The sequence below is a fragment of the Eleutherodactylus coqui genome, chromosome 1 (genome assembly GCF_035609145.1).
Source record: "Eleutherodactylus coqui strain aEleCoq1 chromosome 1, aEleCoq1.hap1, whole genome shotgun sequence".
Lineage (NCBI taxonomy): Eukaryota > Metazoa > Chordata > Amphibia > Anura > Eleutherodactylidae > Eleutherodactylus > Eleutherodactylus coqui.
Genome location: NC_089837.1, coordinates 34,285,031 through 34,309,351, shown reverse-complemented (window position 1 = coordinate 34,309,351; position 24,321 = coordinate 34,285,031). Strand labels below are relative to the sequence as shown.

Sequence of the window (24,321 nt, the reverse complement as noted above, 5' to 3'; positions counted from 1 at the left end):
CTACTATAATACTGCCACTATGTACAAGAATATAACTACAATAATACTGCCCCCTGTGTACAAGAATATAACTGCTATAATACTGCCCCCTATGTACAAGAATATAACTACTATAATACTGCTTCCTATGTACAAGAATATAACTGCTATAATACTGCTTCCTATGTACAAGAATATAACTACTATAATACTGCCCCCTATGTACAAGAATATAGCTACTATAATACTGCCCCCTATGTACAAGAATAGAACTACTATAATACTGCCCCCTATGTACAAGAATATAACTACTATAATACTGCCCCCTATGTACAAGAATATAACTACTATAATACTGCCTCCTATGTACAAGAATATAACTACTACAATACTGCCCCCTATGTAGAAGAATATAACTACTATAATACTGCCCCCTATGTACAAGAATATAACTACTATAATACTGCCCCCTATGTACAAGAATATAACTACTATAATACTGCCCCTATGTACAAGAATATAACTACTATAATACTGCCCCCTATGTACAAGAATATAACTACTATAATACTGCCCCCTATGTACAAGAATATAGCTACTATAATACTGCCCCCTATGTACAAGAATATAACTACTATAATACTGCCCCCTATGTACAAGAATATAACTACTATAATACTGCCCCCTATGTACAAGAATATAACTACTATAATACTGCCTCCTATGTACAAGAATATAACTACTATAATACTGCCCCCCTATGTAGAAGAATATAACTACTATAATACTGCCCCCTATGTACAAGAATATAACTACTATAATACTGCCCCTATGTACAAGAATATAACTACTATAATACTGCCCCCTATGTACAAGAATATAACTACTATAATACTGCCCCCTATGTACAAGAATATAACTACTATAATACTGCCCCTATGTACAAGAATATAACTACTATAATACTGCCTCCTATGTACAAGAATATAACTACTATAATACTGCCCCCTATGTACAAGAATATAGCTACTATAATGCAGCCCGCTATGTAGAAGAATATAACTACTATAATACTGCCCCTATGTACAAGAACATAACTATTATAATACTGCCCCCTATGTAGAAGAATATAACTACTATAATACTGCCCCTATGTACAAGAACATAACTACTATAATACTGCCCCCTATGTACAAGAATATAACTACTATAATACTGCCCCCTATGTACAAGAATATAACTACTATAATACTGCCCCCTATGTACAAGAATATAACTACTATAATACTGCCCCCTATGTACAAGAACATAACTACTATAATACTGCCCCCTATGTACAAGAATATAACTACAATAATACTGCCCCCTATGTACAAGAACATAACTACTATAATACTGCCCCCTATGTACAAGAATATAGCTACTATAATACTGCCTCCTATGTACAAGAATATAACTACTATAATACTGACCTCTATGTACAAGAATATAACTACTATAATACTGCCCCCTATGTTCAAGAATATAACTACTATAATACTGCCCCCTATGTACAAGAACATAACTACTATAATACTGCCCCTATGTACAAGAATATAACTACTATAATACTGCCCCCTATGTTCAAGAATATAACTACTATAATACTGCCCCCTATGTTCAAGAATATAACTACTATAATACTGCCCCCTATGTACAAGAATATAACTACTATAATACTGCCCCCTATGTACAAGAACATAACTACTATAATACTGCCCCTATGTACAAGAATATAACTACTATAATACTGCCTCCTATGTACAAGAATATACCTACTATAATACTGCCCCCTATGTACAAGAACATAACTACTATAATACTGCCCCCTATGTACAAGAACATAACTACTATAATACTGCCCCTATGTACAAGAATATAACTACTATAATACTGCCCCCTATGTACAAGAATATAACTACTATTATACTGCCCCCTATGTACAAGAATATAACTACTATAATACTGCTCCCTATGTACAAGAATATAACTACTATAATACTGCCCCCTATGTACAAGAATATAACTACTATAATACTGCCCCTATGTACAAGTATATAACTACTATAATACTGCCCCCTATGTACAAGAACATAACTACTATAATACTGCCCCCTATGTACAAGAATATAGCTACTATAATACTGCCTCCTATGTACAAGAATATAACTACTATAATACTGACCTCTATGTACAAGAATATAACTACTATAATACTGCCCCCTATGTTCAAGAATATAACTACTATAATACTGCCCCCTATGTACAAGAACATAACTACTATAATACTGCCCCTATGTACAAGAATATAACTACTATAATACTGCCCCCTATGTTCAAGAATATAACTACTATAATACTGCCCCCTATGTTCAAGAATATAACTACTATAATACTGCCCCCTATGTACAAGAATATAACTACTATAATACTGCCCCCTATGTACAAGAACATAACTACTATAATACTGCCCCTATGTACAAGAATATAACTACTATAATACTGCCTCCTATGTACAAGAATATACCTACTATAATACTGCCCCCTATGTACAAGAACATAACTACTATAATACTGCCCCCTATGTACAAGAACATAACTACTATAATACTGCCCCTATGTACAAGAATATAACTACTATAATACTGCCCCCTATGTACAAGAATATAACTACTATTATACTGCCCCCTATGTACAAGAATATAACTACTATAATACTGCTCCCTATGTACAAGAATATAACTACTATAATACTGCCCCCCATGTACAAGAATATAGTACCGTCTTGTTGGATTACATTCCCCACAGTGCAGTAAAGCACATCCTCCTCTCTATGGCCTCTGCCCCAGAAGGAGGCAGCATTGAGACGAACCTGATTGGGAATCAAGCGATTGATAAATGCTTATGTGTATACTATATATATATATAGGATATAGGTATAATATATATGGTACTAGACTCTTTAATCGGACAGTGAGGTGCAGTGAATGTGAGCAGATGCTGATCATTAGGGATGTAGCGTGACAAGTCTCTCCATAGCATTTGGTTGCTCGGCGCAGCAGACAGATCTGGGCTAGGACCTGTCAGGCTGGATTCCCTGCACTCCGTCTTATGTAACATAGGAATAGACAGATCTGATCTCGGGGCTTCCAGCGAGATACCAGTTGGGGATGGCCTGGATGCCATGTGTGCTGCATGTGGCGCTTCTTCTTCTACACCTGGCTGGGATTTCAAAGAAGGAAAATATTTCATTCTGCTTCTTGGTTTTTTTTTTTTAACTACTTAAAGGAGAACACCTCCTGTGTAACCTGAGAGTCCTCTCTGGTCATTATGCATTAGCGGCATAAGCAATCCCCAGTCAGTGGTCCCAGGGGGCGCTCAGCTGACTAGGCTGCATCTAAGTCAGTTCTGCTCCTTGTCTGCCAACAGGGGGCTCTGCTGGTGGTGACTACTCCAGATCTCCATGCTCTCCATGAAAGTATTTACCCTCTTTGCTGCAGGTTGTTTGGCTTGCTACAGGGGAAGATGGGTAATTGTCTCTTACGCAGTATGGCATGAGAGGAGAGTCATTGGGAGACAAAGCGGAGTAGATGCTCCTGGCAACCAATCAGATTCATGCTAAGACCAGATCTGAAATCGGAACGATCACCACTTTTCCATTGCAGTTTTTATAAATTTTCTCTACTGTCTGAATCAAGTTGCAATTCATCACCACGTTCAAGATCTCTGCTTGTTGTCATTGGATGGCTACACTCTTCAGACTTGTCTGTACTAATCCTACTCACAGCTTAGGGCTACAATGTATCAATGTAGTTAAAGGGCTTCTAACAAGATTACAAGTTATCCCCTATCCATAGCTTAGAAGATAATTGGCTGATCTGTGGGGGTCTCACCACTGAGACCCTCACCGATCTGCAGAACTGGACATCTGTGTCCTGCTCTACCAGTCACTGCAGGGGGCGCTTTTCCTCCCGCAATGATGGACACAGCGCTGGCCAAGCATGTGCGGTCAGGGCTCCATTCATTTCAGTGGGGCTTACAGAAATACCTAAGTGCCTCCCGCTTGGGAATCCACGGAGTCGCATTGACGGTCAGTGGAGCGCTAGTGTGATTGTGTGACCAGCACCACATTCAGGGTGCTCCTCACTGCTGGGGGTGCTGTAACCTCGCAGTGGGATGGATGTGGGACATGGGACCCCCGATCTTGAGATTGATGGGGTCTCAGCAGTGAGACTCAACAATCAGCAGGAAGACGGCCCATCGGCACCTGGATGCGCCCGTGTGACTAAGCCCTGATACATTGTAGCAGCTCCAACGGCTGTGTAAGTAGGGCAGAATCAGGACAGGTTTTCAGCCTCTGGATGTAAACGTCAATCCTTTATTCACTAGCAGCAAGCAGAGATCTTGAAACTGATGAATACTAAAATTCAAAGTATATTAGGAAACTGTAGAGAACTTTTTCTTATGCGATGATTGAATGACCCCCTTTAAGTTCTGGATCATTTTTATTCGATCAGGATCAAATATGTCGGTTACAGTCTTCTTAAAGGGGAACTCCACTTTTAGCAATCGTTGACATCCGATGATGACATTGACTTGGATAAGACGTGAGGGCTCACTGAGGCTCCACAACTATCACTAAAAGTGGAGTTACCCTTTAAAAAACCAGATTGCCCTCTAGATACTGCATGTGTCTAATATCCTGTCCAGGAAGTTTTGACCCTGAGCTTTGTTTTTTCTTTCTGTCCACAGGTGTGAAATAGGTCAAAATGAGTGGTCTTGGGGACAGTTCAATCGACCCTGCTAGCCAGGACCGCAAGAGGAAAGCCTCGCCATGTGACATCATGCAGAAGTGAGTAGTCTCCCATGAGATACAAAGTTACTGTTCTACGAATGTACATCTGTGGGTAATGGCGCGGCGGCGCTCATGGCTGTTGTGTGGAGAAAGGCTGCATTCACCGTGACCTATACATTAAATATCTGTGCCATGCTTGATTATCTACAAGTGTGTGAACGGCCCCGGGTGCTGGGCAGCTGCTGCGCTCTCAGGGTACTAACCTCACCATACGGCCGCCGCCTCCTGTGACGAGAGCGATCTGGTTTCCAAGGAATGAGATCATTTCTCTATTCTCCGGAAGTGATGGGCAGTCCTTACATAAGTCGGTGCCAGTCCCTTGTGACTCGTCTGCCCGGCGGTCAGCTGACAAATGAGTAAATGGTCGTTAGTCGGGTGATCACACCAATAATCGTTGGTTGTCAGCCTCACATCGCTATGTGTAACAATGGAATTGTATGGAGACGAGCAATCGCACTACCGATGTACAGTGCATGGGTCCGGTCACGTGGGGCGGATTTACAGCGAATCTGTACCGAAATACGTGTCAGAATTGGCAAATATTACAGTAAAGCCTCATTCGTACGAGCGTTGCGATTCTCGGACACCCGCATGAACGAGAGACAGCCACAACCAATTAGCGGCTAAATCTCACATTTTCTCGTCAGGTGCTGCGCATATACGCCGCCGCCTGGAATTCCTTCAGCCGGCAAAAATACTTCAATTGTCTCCATACGGCCAGCCGACATAGTTAAGCAGCGCTAGCCGCTTCTAAACTCCCCCCCTCCTCTCTTTGCCGCAGCGGATTGCAGCTGTGACCCTGCGTATGGCCCTAACCTGTATTGCGGCTGACCGCAGAGTCTCGCAGGCGCTCATGCGCAGTACAGGTTTGTGCTTGTTTTTGTTTGCATTTCTCACGTTTAGCAATGGCGCGGTACCCGCAGCCCGTACGCAATGTTAATGGGCTGCGGGTCGGACGCTTCATTGACGTTAATGGAAGCCTTCCGTGCCGATCCCACAGTAATGGAGCACGCTGCTATGCTTCTTCCACTTTCGGAATATGCAATTCGTATCTGCGAGTGTGAAGGGAAATATGTGCCCTTCAACGCCCGCATCTTACCACGGAATCCGCAATGCATATCCGGTCGCGTGAGATCAGCCCGGAGATTCTGGCTGGATTTGTTCACCTGCAGATTTTGTTTCGATGTTTTTACTTGTTTTGGGGTTTTTATTTTTTGCAGTTTCTTGTTTTTTTGTTTTCTTTTCCCTTTTCTTGTGTTTTTTTTTTGTATTTGCTTTGTTTCTTTTTCCATGAATCCTTTTTTTCACTTTTTATATATTTTTTCAGTTTGCGTTTTCTTAAATCCTTCTGATTTGTTCACGATCTTTTTTTCTGCTTCAGATTCTGTTTGTTTTACTTTTCATGCTTGTTTTTTATTTTTGTGTTTTATCTACTTTTTCTCCTTTCTTTGTTTTTATTTCTGATGTATTTATTTTTTCACCTTTTTGCTCTTTTCATGTTTTGTTTTTTGTTATGTTTGCTTTTTGTTTCTTTTATTAGTTCAGCGTTCTTCTGTTTTACATTCTGTTTTGGCTTGTGTTTTTTCCCTTTTTACTATTCGTTTGTTGTATATTTGTCAGGTTTGTTTCTGGTTTTTTAAATGTTTCTGAAATATGACATTGAGCCCTACTAATGCCACGCAGGGCTGTGCAGACACATTGTAGCGCAGACACGGCTCTGCCGTCACACGTATTACAGAATGCAGCTTCTCAACAGTAATTCCCTGTTTCCCTGAAAATAAGACCTAGCATGATTTTCCAGAATTTTTTGAGGATGCAAAGTGATTTTTCAGGCTTTTTGAGGATGCTTGAAATATAAGCCCTACTCCAAAATTAAGCCCTGATAACAGTTAATATAAAAAGTCAATTTAAATAGTGTCCAGGCAGCTATACATGTAAAAAAGTTAAACCTTTTTGAACAAAAATTAATATAAGACACTGTCTTATTTTCGGGGAAACACGGTTACAACTAAGCTGCTCCTATCAATTATTACGCTCTTCTCTATCTCATAATTCCCATTTTTTTATGGTAAGAATTTTAGCTTGAGTGAAGGAAATAAGATAAATCTTTTGACCTTTTTTTCTTTTAGTTTGTATATTTTTCTCCTTGTTGGTAGATGGGACAATTTAAAGGGCCAGCAGCTCTAAAGCGCATTGATTAAAAAAATCTCACAATTGCATGATGGAATCGCCGTATTGAATTTACTGTAAAATGCTTAAAGGGATATCGTCCCACCGACTTCATCTAAGGGCCGGCCGGTCTATTGGTGCCCTGTGTGAACTGTTTTATAGACACCCCTCCCATAATGGTTTTCTGTATAGTGCCCTCATAAAGTGCTCCAATAACGTTACCAGGCATGGCTTCAAACCTTGGGTGCTCAGTGTACCGTTGGCACAAGCCTTCAATCCAGCCCTGTTTCTGTGTCATGGACAAGCGGATATTAATTGGGCAGTCTTTTGCTACGTGAAGTTGTGGTTTTTTTCCACCTAAGGCCTTCCGTGTAGCACTGCAGGCTCACACTGCCATTGAACTCAGTGGCGTTGCAGTGCAAATCCCCTGTGCCATGCCCACAACATTGGCATCACAAAAACTCCACTGAAGTTGGATTTTCTTAGCGATGTGTTTAATGGCAGAGCGAGCTCACGGTACCACACAACAATCTGGAAGAGGCAGCGGTGTTCGGATGAGTGGCATTACCGCTTCTCACACATGTGATGTTGCGGTCACCGTTGCCGGAATGGGATTGAAGTGCAGTACCAGACACAGCCAGTATACAATGTACGGCGCTGTGTCTGCATTGGAATGGAGTGACAGTGGTGCTCAATTCAATCAGCAGGGACCCCCACCAATTAACTATTAATGACTATCCTGTGAATAGGTCATCATCAGCTTACTGCCAGCAAACCCCTTTAAGGTATTTTTTGGAAAAATCTGATTAATAGTGGCGGCTGAGACAGGGCAGAACATGGTGAGGCTGCTGCCAGGCTGCCCCTCTGCTTTTTTGCTACAGATCACGTATAAGCTTGGTATGGCAGCCATCTACTTGCTATGGACACAATGTAACAACCATAGCCTTGTATAGAAAGCAGTCCACCCCTAGCAGCTGGACTGTGTTCGATTACTCCAGCCTGGCCCTATTAATCAGATTTTCATAAAACTCTGTTTAGGGCATATTCACACGAGTGACTTTTTACTCGGGGGAAGAAAAAAAATCGCAGCATGTTCTATCTTTGGTTGTTCCCTCGGAACGCCTCGCTCATTGTTCTCAATGGGACGGGAAAGACATGGAAATCGCACGTTGGCAAGCATAGCCCCTGTGATGCCGCCACAGGTGGAGAACCCTTTTGGAAACCGTAGTTCTTTTAGTCGCTCCTACCCGTGTCGCCCCGTTTCACCGTATCCCCTCGTTAGGAGTACCGCAGTTATTGAGTTTTGGACGACCGTGACCTTTTCCAGTCTCCACGGTGCCCAATCTCCTGGCGCCCACATTAAATGCCTCATGTAATTGAACTCATTAGCGGCATTACATAAATGAAGCTCCGTTGCAAAAGAAGTGGGTCACTAGCATATGTGTAATACGAGGAGCCGGAGCTCGATCCCATGTGGCCAACCTGTGCTGGAAATTATCAGCAGCCGCCTGGCCTTAATACGGAGCTACTTACCTGCCTGTGATACCATTACCGCCATCTGCATGATGAGGATGAGCGCGGTGTACTCTCTACCGCTGCCATTAAGATAAAAGGTTCTCTTCCTCGAAGGACACCCCTCCCCCATTTCTCTGCCGCGCATCGCTGTTTTTTCTGTTCTCGTTGTCAGTCCTAAAATGAATTCTGCGACTTTCTAATACACTTTGCGTTTCCATTTCTCACCATTTTCAAAATCTCTGCTTGCTGAAAACAACACCAAGCTAATAGACAGCTGAGGGTTTGCTACAATTGTATCCAGTCTAGTCAATCCTCGGTGATCAAAAGATTCTACAGCTTGGACTGAAACATTTAAACTGCATTGATACATTGTAGCAAAGTTGGGGATCGTGGCTGTTAACCCTTTAAACACTGCAGCAGCATTTAAATGCCCCGATCGGCTCCCCCAGGGGGTGCTGTTCAGTTGCCATGGCAGCCGGGGACCTTTTGAAGGCTGCCACTGCATGTTGCCGATCAAGTCATGCCTGTGGCGTGGCTTGCTAGATTACCTGTGGTATAATGCAGTACTATAGTATTACATTATACTGCAGGAGCGATCGGCTTGGCCGAAGGATCGGGTAATAATCTGCATTTTTACGTATTTTTGCTCTCTCTCCCATAGCAATGAAAAGCGCCGGCGAGAGCAAGAAAACAAATACCTGGAGGAGCTGGCGGAGCTTCTCTCAGCGAATATCGGGGATATCGACAACTTCAGTGTCAAACCGGACAAATGCAAAATCCTAATCAAGAGGATGGACCAGATCCAGCAGCTGAAGAAGAAGAAACAAGGTAAGAGCTACAAGTCCCACCCCATTCTGTAGCCACGCCTTCCTCTTAAAGGGACTTTCCAGTTTTTGGTCAGTCACCACATAAGTGAAGTTCCACAACTTTATAATATACTTTGTGTTTCAGTACCCCATCATTTTAAGATATCTGCTTTCTGTCAGTGAATGGAAACAGATTTTTTCAGAGGCAGTAATCCTACACAGAGTTTGCCCTACTCTCAGCTGAGTAGTGTTACAATTATATCCAGTGTAGACAATGCTCTGTGAGCTCAACGCCCAGACTCCAGACTGATACATTGTACATAGCTGGTACTGTTCATAGCTCAGAAGGGGATATAATTGTGTCCAGTGTAGACAATGCTCTGTGAGCTCAACAGCCCAGACTCCAGACTGATACATTGTACATAGCTGGTACTGTTCATAGCTCAGAAGGGGATACAATTGTGTCCAGTGTAGACAATGCTCTGTAAGCTCAACATCCCGGACTCCAGACTGATACATTGTACATAGCTAGTCCAGCTCTCAGCTGAGAATTGGGTATGGTTGTATCCAGTGTACACAATGCTCTGTGAGCTCAACAGCCAGGACTCCAGACTGATACATTGTACATAGCTAGTCCTACTCTCAGCTGAGAAGCGGGTACAGTTGTATCCAGTGTAGACAATGCTCTGTGGGCTCAATAGCTGGATAGCCTGGACTCCAGACTGATACATTGTACATAGCTGGTACTGCTCTCAGCTCAGAAGGGGATACAATTATATCCAGTGTAGACAATGCTCTGTGAGCTTAACGCCCAGACTCCAGCCTGATACATTGTACATAGCTGGTACTGTTCTCAGCTCAGAAGGGGATACAATTATATCCAGTGTAGACAATGCTCTGTGAGCTCAACAGCCCAGACTCCAGACTAATACGTTGTACATAGCTGGTTCTGCTCTCAGCTCAGAAGGGGATACAATTATATCCAGTGTAGACAATGCTCTGTGAGCTCAACGCCCAGACTCCAGCCTGATACATTGTACATAGCTGGTATTGTTCTCAGCTCAGAAGGGGATACAATTGTATCCAGTGTAGACAATGCTCTGTGAGCTCAAAAGACCAGACTCCAGACTGATACATTGTACGTAGCTAGTCCAACTCTCAGCTGAGAATTGGGTACGGTTGTATCCAGTGTACACAATGCTCTGTGAGCTCAACAGCCGGGACTCCAGACTGATACATTGTACATAGCTAGTCCTACTCTCAGCTGAGAAGCGGGTACAGTTGTATCCAGTGTAGACAATGCTCTGTGGGCTCAATAGCTGGATAGCCTGGACTCCAGGCTGATACATTGCACATAGCCAGTCTTGTTCTCAGCTAACAAGTGGATACAATTGTACCCAATGTACACAATGCTCTGTGAGCTCAACATCCCGGACTTCAGACTGACACATTGTACATATGCAGTCCTGCTGTCAGTTGAGAAGTGGGTACAGTTGTATCCAGTGTAGACAATGCTCTGTGAGCTCAACGCAACAGCAGTAGCTGCAAAAATCTCTCTGGCGGTTTGCTATAATGTATAAGCATGTCTTCCAACCTTCCTGGCTTCATTGGGACAGTCCTTGATTTTTAGGGTCTGTGCCGCTATCCAGGGAGGAAGGAGTCATGTCCCACACCGGGGATGGAATAAAAGGAGACTCTTATACTGCCCTCTCTTGCTCCCCACTTTGGTCTGCGCCAGAGTGATTAGCTGAAATTATCTTGTGATCCTGCTACCCACAGTAAGTTGGGGCCAGTAGTGGTGTGGATTTGGGCAGGGGGCCACAAAGGCGAGGATAATTTTTTTTATTTTACAGCATGAAGGAGCGCATGTGGGGCAGTATTACTGAGGGGCACATATGGGGGCAGAGGCGTAACTTGAAGCTCCTGGGCCCCAATGCAAAACCTGGAACGGGGCCCCCAACTATAATGCTCTATTCGTAGTACTGGGCTTCCTATATGGAGAAGAGAGGCCTTATGGGCCCCCCAAGGCTCCTGGGCCCGGGTGCAACCGCATCCCCTGCATCCTCTATAGTTACGCCCCTGTATGGGGGCATTATTACTGAAGAGCACATGCGACGTGTACAGATGGGCACACATGTGAGGAGCACTATTACTGAGGGACACATTGTGGAAATGGGAGATCTTCAGCTCACAGAGCATTGTCTACACTGGATACAATTGTATCCACTTCTCAGCCACAGGTTTTCTCTTTCACTGACAGCAAGCAGACATTATGGGTGAAACTTTTGATGCCAATGCCATGGAGTCCTCCTCTTCTGCAAAGTAGTCACCCAACTTTCTCAACCCCTGAATGGCTGTGATCTCCACGGGGCTGTCATTTAGGGGTCTGGCAGGCCAATATTGGTTGTCACCCAGCTTTCCCAAGAATAGATCAAATACAAAAAATGATATTTCATATCTAGCACACCCATAAAAAAGAGGGCCGAATGACTTTATTTACTGGGGATCGTGTAATATCAGGAGTCACAAATAGGAGGTCCAGTCCGGCCCCCAGATGGGCTGTCATCCATCTAGACTGAACCTTGGAGATTCGTCTGTCGTCCTGCTATGCAGAATCCTGGCACAGCTGTCTGTGCTACAGGTTAGATCTGGCTCCCCCTTGTGGCCAGTTTATGATGAAAATGCCAATGTTGTGTAACCTGGCCGGCCACATGGGAAACGCGGGGTAATGTGTTATAAATAAACACTTATGTACTTAGCGACGTGCCGAGAGGTTTTTGGGACTGAGGTTGACGTATCTGATTGCAAGTTGGCTGAAGATCTCCAGGAGTTCTTGGAACATTCGGCGGTTTCCTTGCGCCTAAATCACTGATAATTGCAGAAGCTTCTGCATACAAGCGGGGTCTTATCATGTGACCCAGCAGAGCAGAGGGGACTACGCTGACCATGTGGGAGGTTACAGCCCGCCTGCACACGGCAGGGCCCGATCCCACATATGGGAGCCCGCAGCGGAATCCGACCCTGACAGCAGGGTTTTCGCTTCTTCATCTATACGGCGCATGGACCGGGCGGCTCGGCGTAGGACATGGACAGTACTGAATTTTTTTTCAAATTTCCCTCCCCGCGCCATCGCTATGTGATGACGCGGAATCGGCAACCTGTCCGCAATGTTAATGGTGGACGGGCTACGGGTTGACCGCTTCCATTGACTTCAAAGAAAGCCGTGCTAAAATGGAGCATGCTGCGTTGGAAGAGTTGGAAGATCCGAGCCCCACAGCAGCGCAGAGGGAAGTGATAGTGATATACGGATCTCATAGGAGGCCACAGACTGAGGGCGGACGCACACGGGCGTAAGGGCATATACACTTACGATACCGTGACATATATGCGCTATGCAGGGTGCGCGGCCGAGTGCTATCACGCACGTATTGGCACTTTTTACTGTACTTTTTTGCGCTGCTGGGACCGCTCACATCGGCGCAGTCCGCCATGTTTATGTAGATGGGCCAGCCTACTTAATCCCAGGTGTTTAAGTGCATTTCTGTGTGTGATTTCTCGCAACTGCGCCCCAAAATAGAGAATGTCGCGCGCAGAAAAAAAACACGGTGTGAAGGAACCCATTTAAATCAGTTCCGGCTCACAGAGCTAGAACCCCATAGACTTGCATTGAGGTATTCCAACCCGTGTCCGACGTCTTCCTCAGCTGAAGCCTATAGCAAATTGCATTCTAGGTATAGCAGAACTACAACTCCCAGCATGCTCTGAAATCCCAGTGTTTGGTTTTGTACAATTTTGGCAATTGCTGAGAGTTGTAGTTCTGCTATAACTAAATCCCCATTTGCTTCTAATGTAAGATCGCACCGAGTGGGACGTCAGGTTTTTACTGCATGCTGAGAGTTGTAGTTCTGCAAGAAATAGCTCACAGTTTGTCTCTGAGATTGCACTGAGCAGGACGTCAGGTTTCTGGAGCATGCTGGGAGTTGTAGTTCTGCAAATACATGGAGCGCTACTTGTCTCTAAGGTTTCACTAAGCAGGACATTGGGCTATGGGGCATGCTGGGAGTTGTAGTTCTGCAATGGGTAGAGCGCCGCTTGTCTTTAAGATTACACTAAGCAGGACAATTGGTTCCAGGGCATGCTGGGAGTTGTAGTTCTGCAATGGGTAGAGCGCCGTTTGTCTTTAAGATTGCACTAAGCAGGACAATTGGTTCTAGGACATGCTGGGAGTTGCAGTTCTGCAATAGGTAGATCACAAATTGTCTCTAAGGTTGCACTAAGCAGGACATTGGGCTATGGAGCATGCTGGGAGTTGTAGTCCTGCACTTGCCTCTAAGATTGCACTAAACAGGACATCAGGTTGTGGGGGCATGCTGAGGGTTGTAGTTCCCCCTGACTGCACTTGCTGTGGACTTGGCTCGTGGCTCAGCACAGTCGTAGTCAGAAGGGCCGCTTTAAGCCACCAGGAAGGATTAGCTGGCTGCGGGGCGAGCGGCCGTGTTCCTGCGCTGCCTGCTGTTTGCTCCTCTCCCCCCAGAGCTGATGTTCGCTGCCAGGGCGGATTATTTTATTAATGAGCGGCCGCGCCGGCTCCGCACTGTTCTCTATAGAAGCTCAGGCCTGTAAACCGCGTTCGGAGGTCGCCACAGCTGGCGTTTTCCTGGCCGCCCGCCATCCTCACCAGAGGGGGAAACAAAAATGTATTTGCTCTTAGTTTATTAACATCAGATTTGGCTGGGGGGCGACAACATGGCCGCCTGCTGACCTTCTCCCACATCTGTGCCGGCATATGGAGGGGCTCATCAGAATGTCACCAAATGCCACGGCACGCAGGCTGGCTTTTGGCGCCGTTCCTGGCAGCCTGGCCAAGATGCTTTCGCTCTGGGCCGTGACATGGGCGCCCTGACCACGGTCGCTGACTAGCATTGACCGGATCGGGCGCTACAGGAAAACACTTTATATTGCACTTATTTTGGTAAATAAGAAGCGCCGCTGTGCGGAGGACGTGGCGCTCATCTGTCGCCGCTCCCGGAGGGCTCGCCAGCTGTCAATGGAGCCTACAATCACTGCAGTACTAAACACGGTGGTACACAGAGACGGGGAGAATACTGGCATCGGACCCCCAGAGCAGTGCCAGCCTGCACCCCCTAACTCCCCCATAAGACTGTTGTGCCCCCCTAAAGTATCCTCATATGTCACCCCCACGGTGTCCCCATCACAGTGGCAGCCAGCACCCCCTAACTCCTCCAACCAAAGTGTCTCCCATTAGACCTACAACCTTGGCAGCTGCAGTACCCCCATATCAGTGACCCTCACAATACCCGAATATATAGGCAGAGGTCACAGTAACACCATGTCGGTGATTGTCACAGTACCCCCATAACAGTGACCGTTACAATACCCCCATAGCAGGGCACAGAAGGCGTCCATTTCAATTTCACATGACTGCAATAATATAAATCTGCTTGCAGTGAATTTGGAAAGATTTTGCTTTACGTTTCTTGTAAATATCTACTCCAGTCACATCCAAAGCTGCACTGAAAACTTAGGACTTGGAATCTGGCTGTGCTTTATCTGCACACAGTCATGAGGCCTAACAATGCAGAGGAAGCAGGAATGGAAATCAGAGTGCTAGATGCAGCTCTGGATGTGAACGGAGCAACCAAAGATCAGTGCAAAATAAGTCAAACACACTTTTAGATAATTTACTGGACATTCTCCATGGATTGATCCCCGGCCTCCGATCCCTGCAGACCGACGGAGCGGCTTCTCATCTCATACACTGTCTGTCAAAAAGCCACCCCGCCCGCTGAAGAAGTTGTCGTTTTGTTGCAAACCCCTCCTGCAGTTCCATCTCGGGCAGATCTGTAATGATGAGGGTTGTGGTGATTAGATGGACGGTCTTGTCACCGGAGGCCCTAAAAGTGGTTCCCCCCTTGGCCTATAAGAGGCTCTCGGAGGCTCCTTGTGTGTAGTGACCTCTTCTTCCGCTTGTAGAGCTTGTTGGCCACTAGACGCCTCTACGACACAGAAAAGAGATTTCACCCTGTTACCATGGCTGCTGGTATCACATCTTGTATCCAAGCTAGAGGCAGTACAACAGGGTACTAGAGCCTCCATGCCTGGCTGTATCACATCTTGTATCCAAGCTAGAGGCGGTACAACAGGGTATTAGAGCCTCCATGCCCCCCGCATCACATCTTGTATCCAAGCTAGAGACGGTACAACAGGGTACTAGAGCCTCCATGCCCGCCTGTATCACACCTTGTACCCAAGCTAGAGGCGGTACAACAGGGTACTAGAGCCTCCATGCCCACCTGTATCACATCTTGTACCCAAGATAGAGGCGGTACAACAGGGTACTAGAGCCTCCATGCCCCCCGTATCACATCTTGTACCCAAGCTAGAGGCAGTACAACAGGGTACTAGAGCCTCCATGCCCGCCTGTATCACATCTTGTATACAGGCTAGAGGCGGTACAGCAGGGTACTAGAGCCTCCATACAAGGGGTCATTTCTCCACAATATATACTCCTTCTAGTGGCCATTGCTCTGACACTGAGTGTATATATGTGTGTGTATACATATATACTTCTTCTGGGGGGATTGGCCTGACACTGGCTATACTTCTCTGCACCTGTAGACCCCGCACCGTCCTTCTTCCCACGGTCAGTCCCCCGCTGTTCCATCCATTCATACTCCCCGCTCTCCTCACTTTCTGGCAGTGCTGCGTTCTCCGCTACTGTACAATCTTGGTAGTCTGAATGTTTATCTGTGAGCGGCGGAGCCAAGGAGCGGGAAGGAGCGGTGTCATCGTCTGAGGAGAACCTCCAGCAGGGATCCTGTTATTTAGAGTATGAGGCCAAGGTTTCTTAAGGGAGAGCACGCCAGCTTTGGTTGGCTTCCAGCGCAAGAAACGTACAGTTGGCACGGACCATGTTGGCATGGATGTGGCGGTATCCTGCCATTTTCTTGCCAAGGGGAAGGAACCGGAGCCAAAGAAGAGAAGCAGGAGGGGGGGCAGTCCTGAGGCCTCTCGTGTCTTGGAAGACTCTGCAAGGAAAAGAGTGAATGTCCCAGTCAGTGGGCATGAGGAGAATTTAGAAGAGGGCAGTTGGCATCGGGCAACACCTGAGAGGGCCGTATGCAACCTGTCCGTCTTTTTGGGGGTTGGGAAAATACAAACCTCAGCATGGGAAAGCTGAGTAAGTCAACATGGCCGCCGTTGCAGCTCTTTTTTACATATTTTACGCACGCTTTCATGCGCGGTCTTCCGGCCGCGTTGCATATAACGACCGCACATATGGCGTTTACTACACGATAGGGCTCTATAACGTGCAATACGCGGTAAAATAGAACACGCTGCACTCTTTATTACGCACGTACGACACGCAATGACTAAACGCACGTGGATCAAGGAAAATCCATGTACTTTCATTGACTCCACCCACTGCGTATTGTGCACGCATCTATTGCGCACATAGTTTGCAATTAAATTACGCTCGTGTGAGCCAGGCCGTATTTACACGAGGGGAGAAATAGCGTGCGTCCTGCGCGATTGAACGACGCACAGATCTCACGCATTAGGATAGGACTTGCAATGCGTGGCGTCTCGCACAGGGCATAACGCACAGACAGGGCGTCCGTGTTCTGTGCGATGCGAGTGGGCACTCATAATCTTAGGCGCAACTCGCTATTGGCTGTGTAAACACGGCCTCGGGCCGCGCTCGCAGGGCGGACTCCACTGTAGGATTTTCGGATTCCGCCTGTATATCCGCGGCTACCCTGCGCGTTTTTTTGCCGCGGACCAGATTTTTACTGTAACTTTTGCGCCCTCCGGGTATAGTTTTTGGCGCATGGGACAAAACCACGCCCCCATTTACATGGCTGTTTAGCCTAATGAGGTGCAGATGTGTTCCTATTCTTGTGGAAGCATCCAGCGTATTGCGCATCCCGTTTCCTATTGCGCACACATTTGCGCACCCCGCATAGACTTCTATGGGGCCTATGAAAAGCGTACAAGTAAAGCGCGCTGCATTTGTATCTCGTCCGTAAAATCCGTGCGCATAAGAAGGAGATGAGATGAGAGCAAACCCAGTAAACTCAATGGGTTCAATTCTCTGTCCGTGGCGCTCACAATTTTTGCGCACCCCAATACGCCCGTGTGAAGCCGCCCTAATGCCCCAACAATCGTTCAGTGCATCATGCAGTTTGCACGGCTGTTCGCAGTCAATGACCGGCTGGCAACACAAATTGCGTAGGAACGCTCTGCTAAAGCAATACACCGCAATACTTCTAGAGGCTGGACTTCAGCCAATTAGAGACGGAGCCAAAGAATATGTCTACTTCTGTAAACAGTGACTGTTACTATGTATCAAAGAGCGATGATGTCAGCACTTAAAGGGGATGTCCATTCTGTCCAAAAACTGTTCTAGGGGCGGAGTCTGGTTATAGGAGCCCCTCCTATTCCTAAATAACTGTATTTTTGTGCAAATAGATGTAAATAATCAGTTATTATGGATCCTTTAAGTGGCCGCTGGTTTCCTTCCAAGTGTAACAATTAGTTAAGATGGTTGTCTTTCGCACGGCCTGATTGGCTCAAATCCAGTCTCTCATGCAGCTTCTGATTGGCTGAAGTGTTCTAGAAGACCCCACCCCCATCCCTCCTCACCTCCCCTAAAACTTACTAAGGGACACTGTTGCTCTATTCTACTGCTGTTTTCCCACCTTTTTGGGAAAGTTGGGTTGTCACCCAGCTTTCTCAGACTCCTGTGTAATGTGTTCATACTTCACCTATCAGACTTCAGCTGTTCAGTTCCTTGATTCAGCATGTGTGAAATCTCTAAAAGTCATTCATCTGGAAAAGCTGGGTGACTACCAATATGGCTGCCAGTACAGATCCAAAAAAATTCCCGGGCCCCAGATTGATGATAGATAAGTTGTGACAACTCATTCACAAACAAAGATTTGTAATTCAGGACTCTTGGAAAGCTGAGTGACAAATTGTGATGTCATCCTGTGGTCTAATATCCTCATTCATTCTGGTCACCTCCTTCTGGGAAAGTTGGGTGGCAATCAATACAACCAAATAGCTCTTATAGCTCTAACGGGTTATCACACAGCTTTCCCAGGATCGTGAGCAGCAACTCTGTCTAGTAATGCACCGATACAACCCCAGCTGCTTTGCCATATGAAACTATATTGCAACTTCCGTGGGTGGACATATTAGTTGTCACCCAGCTTTCCTATAGATCATTTTCCATTTTAGGAAAGCTGGATGACAAATCTTGTAGAAGCTATAATGCGAGCCATATTGCTATTAACCCAGCTTTCCCATAAACCATTTCCTATTATAGAAAAGCCAGGTGACAACGCTTGCCACAAATATAATATCAGCCATATTGCTTGTCATCCAGCTTTCCCATAGACCATTTCCCACTCTAGGAAAGCCCAGTGACAACCCATACCACAGCTAAAAGGTCAGCCATATTGCTAGTCACCCAGCTTTCCCATAAACCATTTCCTAGTATAGAAAAGCCCGGTGACAACGCTTGCCACAAATATAATGTCAGCCATATTGCTAGTCACCCAGCTTTCCCATAAACCATTTTCCATTCTAGAAAAGCCCGGTGACAACCCATACCACAGCTATAAGGTTGACCATATTCATAGTCACCCATCTTTCCCATAGACCATTTCCTATTCTAGGAAAGCCCAGTGACAACCCATACCACAGCTATAAGGCCAGCCATATTGCTAGTCACCCAGCTTTCCCAAAGACCATTTCCAGCTCTAGGAAAGTTGGGTGACAATCCATACCGCAGCTATATGGTCAGCCATATTGCTTGTCACCCAGCTTTCCCCAAAACGGCTAAAAGTAGGAAATCTAAGTAGAATTTTGACACAAATGTAATGTTTTAAGCAGGATTTGCCCTTTAACTAGCGACGCGCCCTTTTTCTCCTGAAGCGCGATTTTCCGGCTTCTCAGCAGCAATGTTTTTGGGCGTTTTTTTCCTATTCTCCCTTTAATGAGAAGAGCCGTCCCTTTAAGAAAACCCTAATCCGCTCGTTACAGGATGTTTTGGTAGACGTCGGCAGGCTGCCACCGAGGCCGCGACCGTTCCAGCAACAGGTCGCTATGTTTAAACTGCGCGGACGGCGTCCCGCTGAGCCAATAATAGACTCTGTATTAATTCCAGGTTTTACATAAATCACCGAGTCGCTCGGCGCGGCCAAGATACACGATCCTATCAGCAGTGCGAACATAATACCGCGTCATGTTACATAACAGCCCGATACACTCCGCGTCACGCCATCCGCATGACACACGCTTCCTTCCACCGCTGTCTGTTCAAACATTGGCCAAGATTGCAGATACGGGGGGGGGGGTTAGGGGGGGGCACTTTATTCTATTTTTAAGATCATACTGCCTATAAATAGCAGGCTGACCCTGATGGATGTGTAGTTGTTAAAGACCTAGGGCGGCCATGTTTGGCATTTAAAGGGATTTTCCAGTTAAAATCAGAAAAACCTAAAACATGTAAATCCTCATGAAATCTTTTTTCCTCTGTCATGTAATAAAAAATCCATCCCATTAGTTCTTGGTTATACGTATAGATTTTTTTCAGGAGGATGGCAACCAATATGGCCGCCTTAGGTTGTCATCCAGCTTTCCTAGGCTCCTGAATGACAACATGACCGAGTAATGCAAGGGATACAAGCCTTGTGCCCACTTCACAGTATAGCTAGAGTCTAGGAGAGCTGGGTGACCACTTCTGGGAGAGCTGTTATGGCGGACATATTGGTTGTCACCCACGTTTTATCTTAAAGGGACATGTGCTTTATATTTAGGGCAATGTAAACACTGAGTGCTATTATCTTATATTAGGGAGGGGTTTGGTCTTTGTAACTAGGATTGATGAGTTTTGTAAAGGTTAAGACATAAATAACTAAAAAGAGGGAAGCCAGTAATTACAAACTGCAACTTGTGACTTAATTGCGCTGGGAAAACAGGTGTCCCTTTAAGCTGCCATATAGGTACACGAAAAATAACACTATATCTGGCCATTATATGAATTCTATCCTGCATTTATCACCAGTTTTTGCCTCTGCAGTCCATATCTCTATTTCTCAGTTTTCCAGACTGCTGCTATGATGTCCCCATACACTGTACACATAGGGAACAGGATCTCTTCTCCATCTCTGAGCTGGTGGGTGTAGACTGCTGCTATGATGTCTCCATACACTGTACACATAGGGAGCAGGATCTCTTCTCCATCTCTGAGCTGGTGGGTGTAGACTGCTGCTATGATGTCTCCATACACTACACACATAGGGAGCAGGATCTCTTCTCCATCTCTGAGCTGGTGGGTGTAGACTGCTGCTATGATGTCTCCATACACTGTACACATAGGGGAGCAGGATCTCTTCTCTATCTCTGAGCTGGTGGGTGTAGACTGCTGTTATGATGTCTCCATACACTACACACATAGCAGAGCAGGATCTCTTCTCCATCTCTGAGCTGGTGGGTGTAGATTGAAGCTATGATGTCTCCATACACTGTACACATAGGGAGCAGGATCTCTTCTCCATCTCTGAGCTGGTGGGTGTAGACTGCTGCTATGAGGTCTCCATACACTGTACACATAGGGAGCAGGACCTCTTCTCTATCACTGAGCTGGTGGGTGTAGACTGCTGCTATGATGTCCCCATACACTGTACACATAGGAGAGCAGGATCTCTTCTCCATCTCTGAGCTGGTGGGTGTAGACTGTTGGTATGATGTCTCCATACACTGCACACATAGGGAGCAGGATCCCTTCTCCATCTCTGAGCTGGTGGGTGTAGACTGCTGCTATGATGTCTCCATACATTGTACACATAGGGAGCAGGATCTCTTCTCTCTCTCTGAGCTGGTGGTGTAGACTGCTGCTATGATGTCACCACACACTGTACACATAGGGAGCAGGATCTCTTCTCCATCTCTGAGCTGGTGGGTGTAGACTGCTGCTATGATGTCTCCATACACTGTACACATAGGGAGCAGGATCTCTTCTCCATCTCTAAGCTGGTGGGTGTAGACTGCTGCTATGATGTCTCCATACACTGTACACATAGGGAGCAGGATCTCTTCTCTATCTCTAAGCTGGTGGGTGTAGACTGCTGCTATGATGTTTCCATACACTGTACACATAGGAGAGCAGGATCTCTTCTTTATCTCTGAGCTGGTGGGTGTAGACTGCTGCTATGATGTCTCCATACACTGTACACATAGGGAGCAGGATCTCTTCTCTCTTTCTGAGCTGGTGGGTTTAGACTGCTGCTATGATGTCTCCACACACTGTACACATAGGGAGCATGATCTCTCCTCTATCTCTAAGCTGGTGGATGTAGACTGCTGCTATGATGTCTCCATACACTGTACACATAGGGGAGCAGGATCTCTTCTCTATCTCTGAGCTGGTGGGTGTAGACTGCTGCTATGATGTCTCCATACACTGTACACACAGGAGAGCAGGATCTCTTCTCTCTCTCTGAGCTGGTGGGTGTAGACTGCTGCTATGATGTCTCCATACACTGTACACATAGGAGAGCAGGATCTCTTCTCTATCTCTGAGCTGGTGGGTGTAGACTGCTGCTATGATGTCTCCATACACTGTACACATAGGGGAGCAGGATCTCTTCTCTATCTCTGAGCTGGTGGGTGTAGACTGCTGCTATGATGTCTCCATACACTGTACACACAGGAGAGCAGGATCTCTTCTCTCTCTCTGAGCTGGTGGGTGTAGACTGCTGCTATGATGTCTCCATACACTGTACACACAGGAGAGCAGGATCTCTTCTCTCTCTCTGAGCTGGTGGGTGTAGACTGCTGCTATGATGTCACCACACACTGTACACATAGGAGAGAAGTATTATTTGCTTCTTGTCGGTAGAGAAGGAGCAGCTGTCACATGACAGTCATTTCTGTCACTGAGAGGAGCAGTTCTTCTAGCATTATGGCTTGTCCCAGCACTAGATTGGAGGCCCCACGATTTTAGTGAAAGGTCTTGAAGCCCCCTCCTCTTTATGTTATATCGCACTGTACAGGTCTACCTACAAATAAGGACTCCTCGCCGGAGAGATTACATTGTGTTCATGGCAGGAAGACTCTTCAAAGGTAGATGGCAGCTGCAGCCTGAAACAACGTACTTCAAAGGGGGCTCCGGGAATATGTGGGGAGCAGTATATAAGGGATCTGGAGGACAACTATTATTTGCTGACAGTCTGCGGCGCTGCTTGGGCTTTATTCTTCCCTTTTCATCGTATTTGCCTTTTGTGTTTTGTGTTGATCACACTTGTATCACAGCGGACATGTTACTTCTCATCTTAAGCCTGTTGTGTCCCTGTGATCTCATCAGATTGAGGATGCTGTCACCATACGATTTTTTTTTTACATTTTTTGTGCCCATCTGTCTACTTAAAGGGGTTGTCCAGGATTAGAATACGTGACTGATTTCTTCTAAATTATGCCCCACCTGTCTATGGTTGTGTTCAGTATTGCAGTTCAGCCCCATCCAGGTCAGTGCAGCTGAGCTGCAGTACCAGACACAACCCATGCAGTGGCGTAATTACAGTCCCATGGGCAGCGAGGCAAGTTTTGAACCCTGAAGCGTCTGTTGCTTAGATGCACGTGTCCCAGTTGCGTTGCTAGGGGTTATAAGATCTATGGATATATGCCCCACCTCCCCCATTCCCCAGTCAACCAACTAAAGCAAAAAACAAATATATAGTTAGCAAACAGTGATTACAGTAAGTTCCCTCCAGTGATTCGGGTGAAGGCTTCTCTGATGGTGGTCATCATTCATTTTCACATTTCTGCTCCATCTGTGCCAGACCGCCGTAGCAACGACTCTTTCAGCCATGACTCATCTCTGCAGAATTTTGCCTCCTCACTTCTCCGGCACCCTCCCCACCTCACCTCTACACAAGCACTCTATCCATAGAGCCCCAGATGGTAATAATGCCCCTAAACAGTAATAGTGTCCCCTGTAGGTCCCAAACAGGAATAGCACCCCATGTCTGCCTATACACAGTAATCGTATCCCGATTGTGCTCCCATACAGTGTTCCATAATAGTGTCCCTATTGTGCTGATATACAGTAATACAGTAACACTCTCCCTATTGTTCTCCCATACGCTAATAGTGCCACTAATGTGCTCTTAAACCATAAAAGTGTGCGCATTGTGCTCTCATACAATAATTGTGCCCCTATTGTCCTTCCGTAAACTAAAAGTGCCACTAATGTGCTCTTAAACAGTAATAGTGCCCCCATTTTGCTCCCATACAGTAATAGTACCCCTATTGTGCTCCCAAACAATACTAATGCCACCCATTGTTCTCCCATGTGGTATAAGTGCCCCCATTACGCCCTCATACAGTAATAGTGCCCCCATTATGCTTTCTTAAAGTAAGTGTACCCATTGTGCTCCCATACAGTAATAGTTCTCCTATTGTTCTTCCAAACAGCACTAGTGCCCCCCATTGTGCTCCCATGTAGTAAGAGTGCCCCCACTGCACCCTCATACAGTAATAGTGCCCCCATTGTGCCTTCATAAAGTAAGTGTACCCATTGTGCTCCCATACAGTAATAGTTCTCCTATTGTTCTTCCAAACAGCACTAGTGCCCCCCATTGTGCTCCCATGTAGTAAGAGTGCCCCCACTGCACCCTCATACAGTAATAGTGCCCCCATTGTGCCTTCATAGAGTAAGTGTACCCATTGTGCTCCCATACAGTAATAGTTCCCCTATTGTTCTCCCAAACAGCACCAGTGCCCCCATTGTGCTCCTATACAGTAATAGTGCCCCTATTGTGCTCCCAAACAGCACTAGTGCCCCCCATTGTGCTCCCATACAGTAATAGTGCCCCCATTGCACCCTCATACAGTAATAGTGCCCCCATTGTGCCTTGATAAAGTAAG

General features: G+C 45.9%; 1 protein-coding gene across 9 annotated transcripts in view; it reads left to right on the top strand.

The window, feature by feature from the left end:
• NCOA1 (nuclear receptor coactivator 1) overlaps window positions 1–24,321 on the top strand; it is a 559,390-nt gene that overhangs the window by 425,091 nt on the left and 109,978 nt on the right. For all 9 annotated transcript variants that reach the window (XM_066594793.1, XM_066594827.1, XM_066594821.1 and 6 more), the window contains exons 2-3: window positions 4,771–4,870; window positions 9,219–9,385. In XM_066594793.1, coding sequence (XP_066450890.1) covers window positions 4,788–4,870; window positions 9,219–9,385 — 250 coding nt within the window. In that variant the 5' untranslated portion in view covers window positions 4,771–4,787. The remainder of the gene's footprint in view (window positions 1–4,770; window positions 4,871–9,218; window positions 9,386–24,321) is intronic.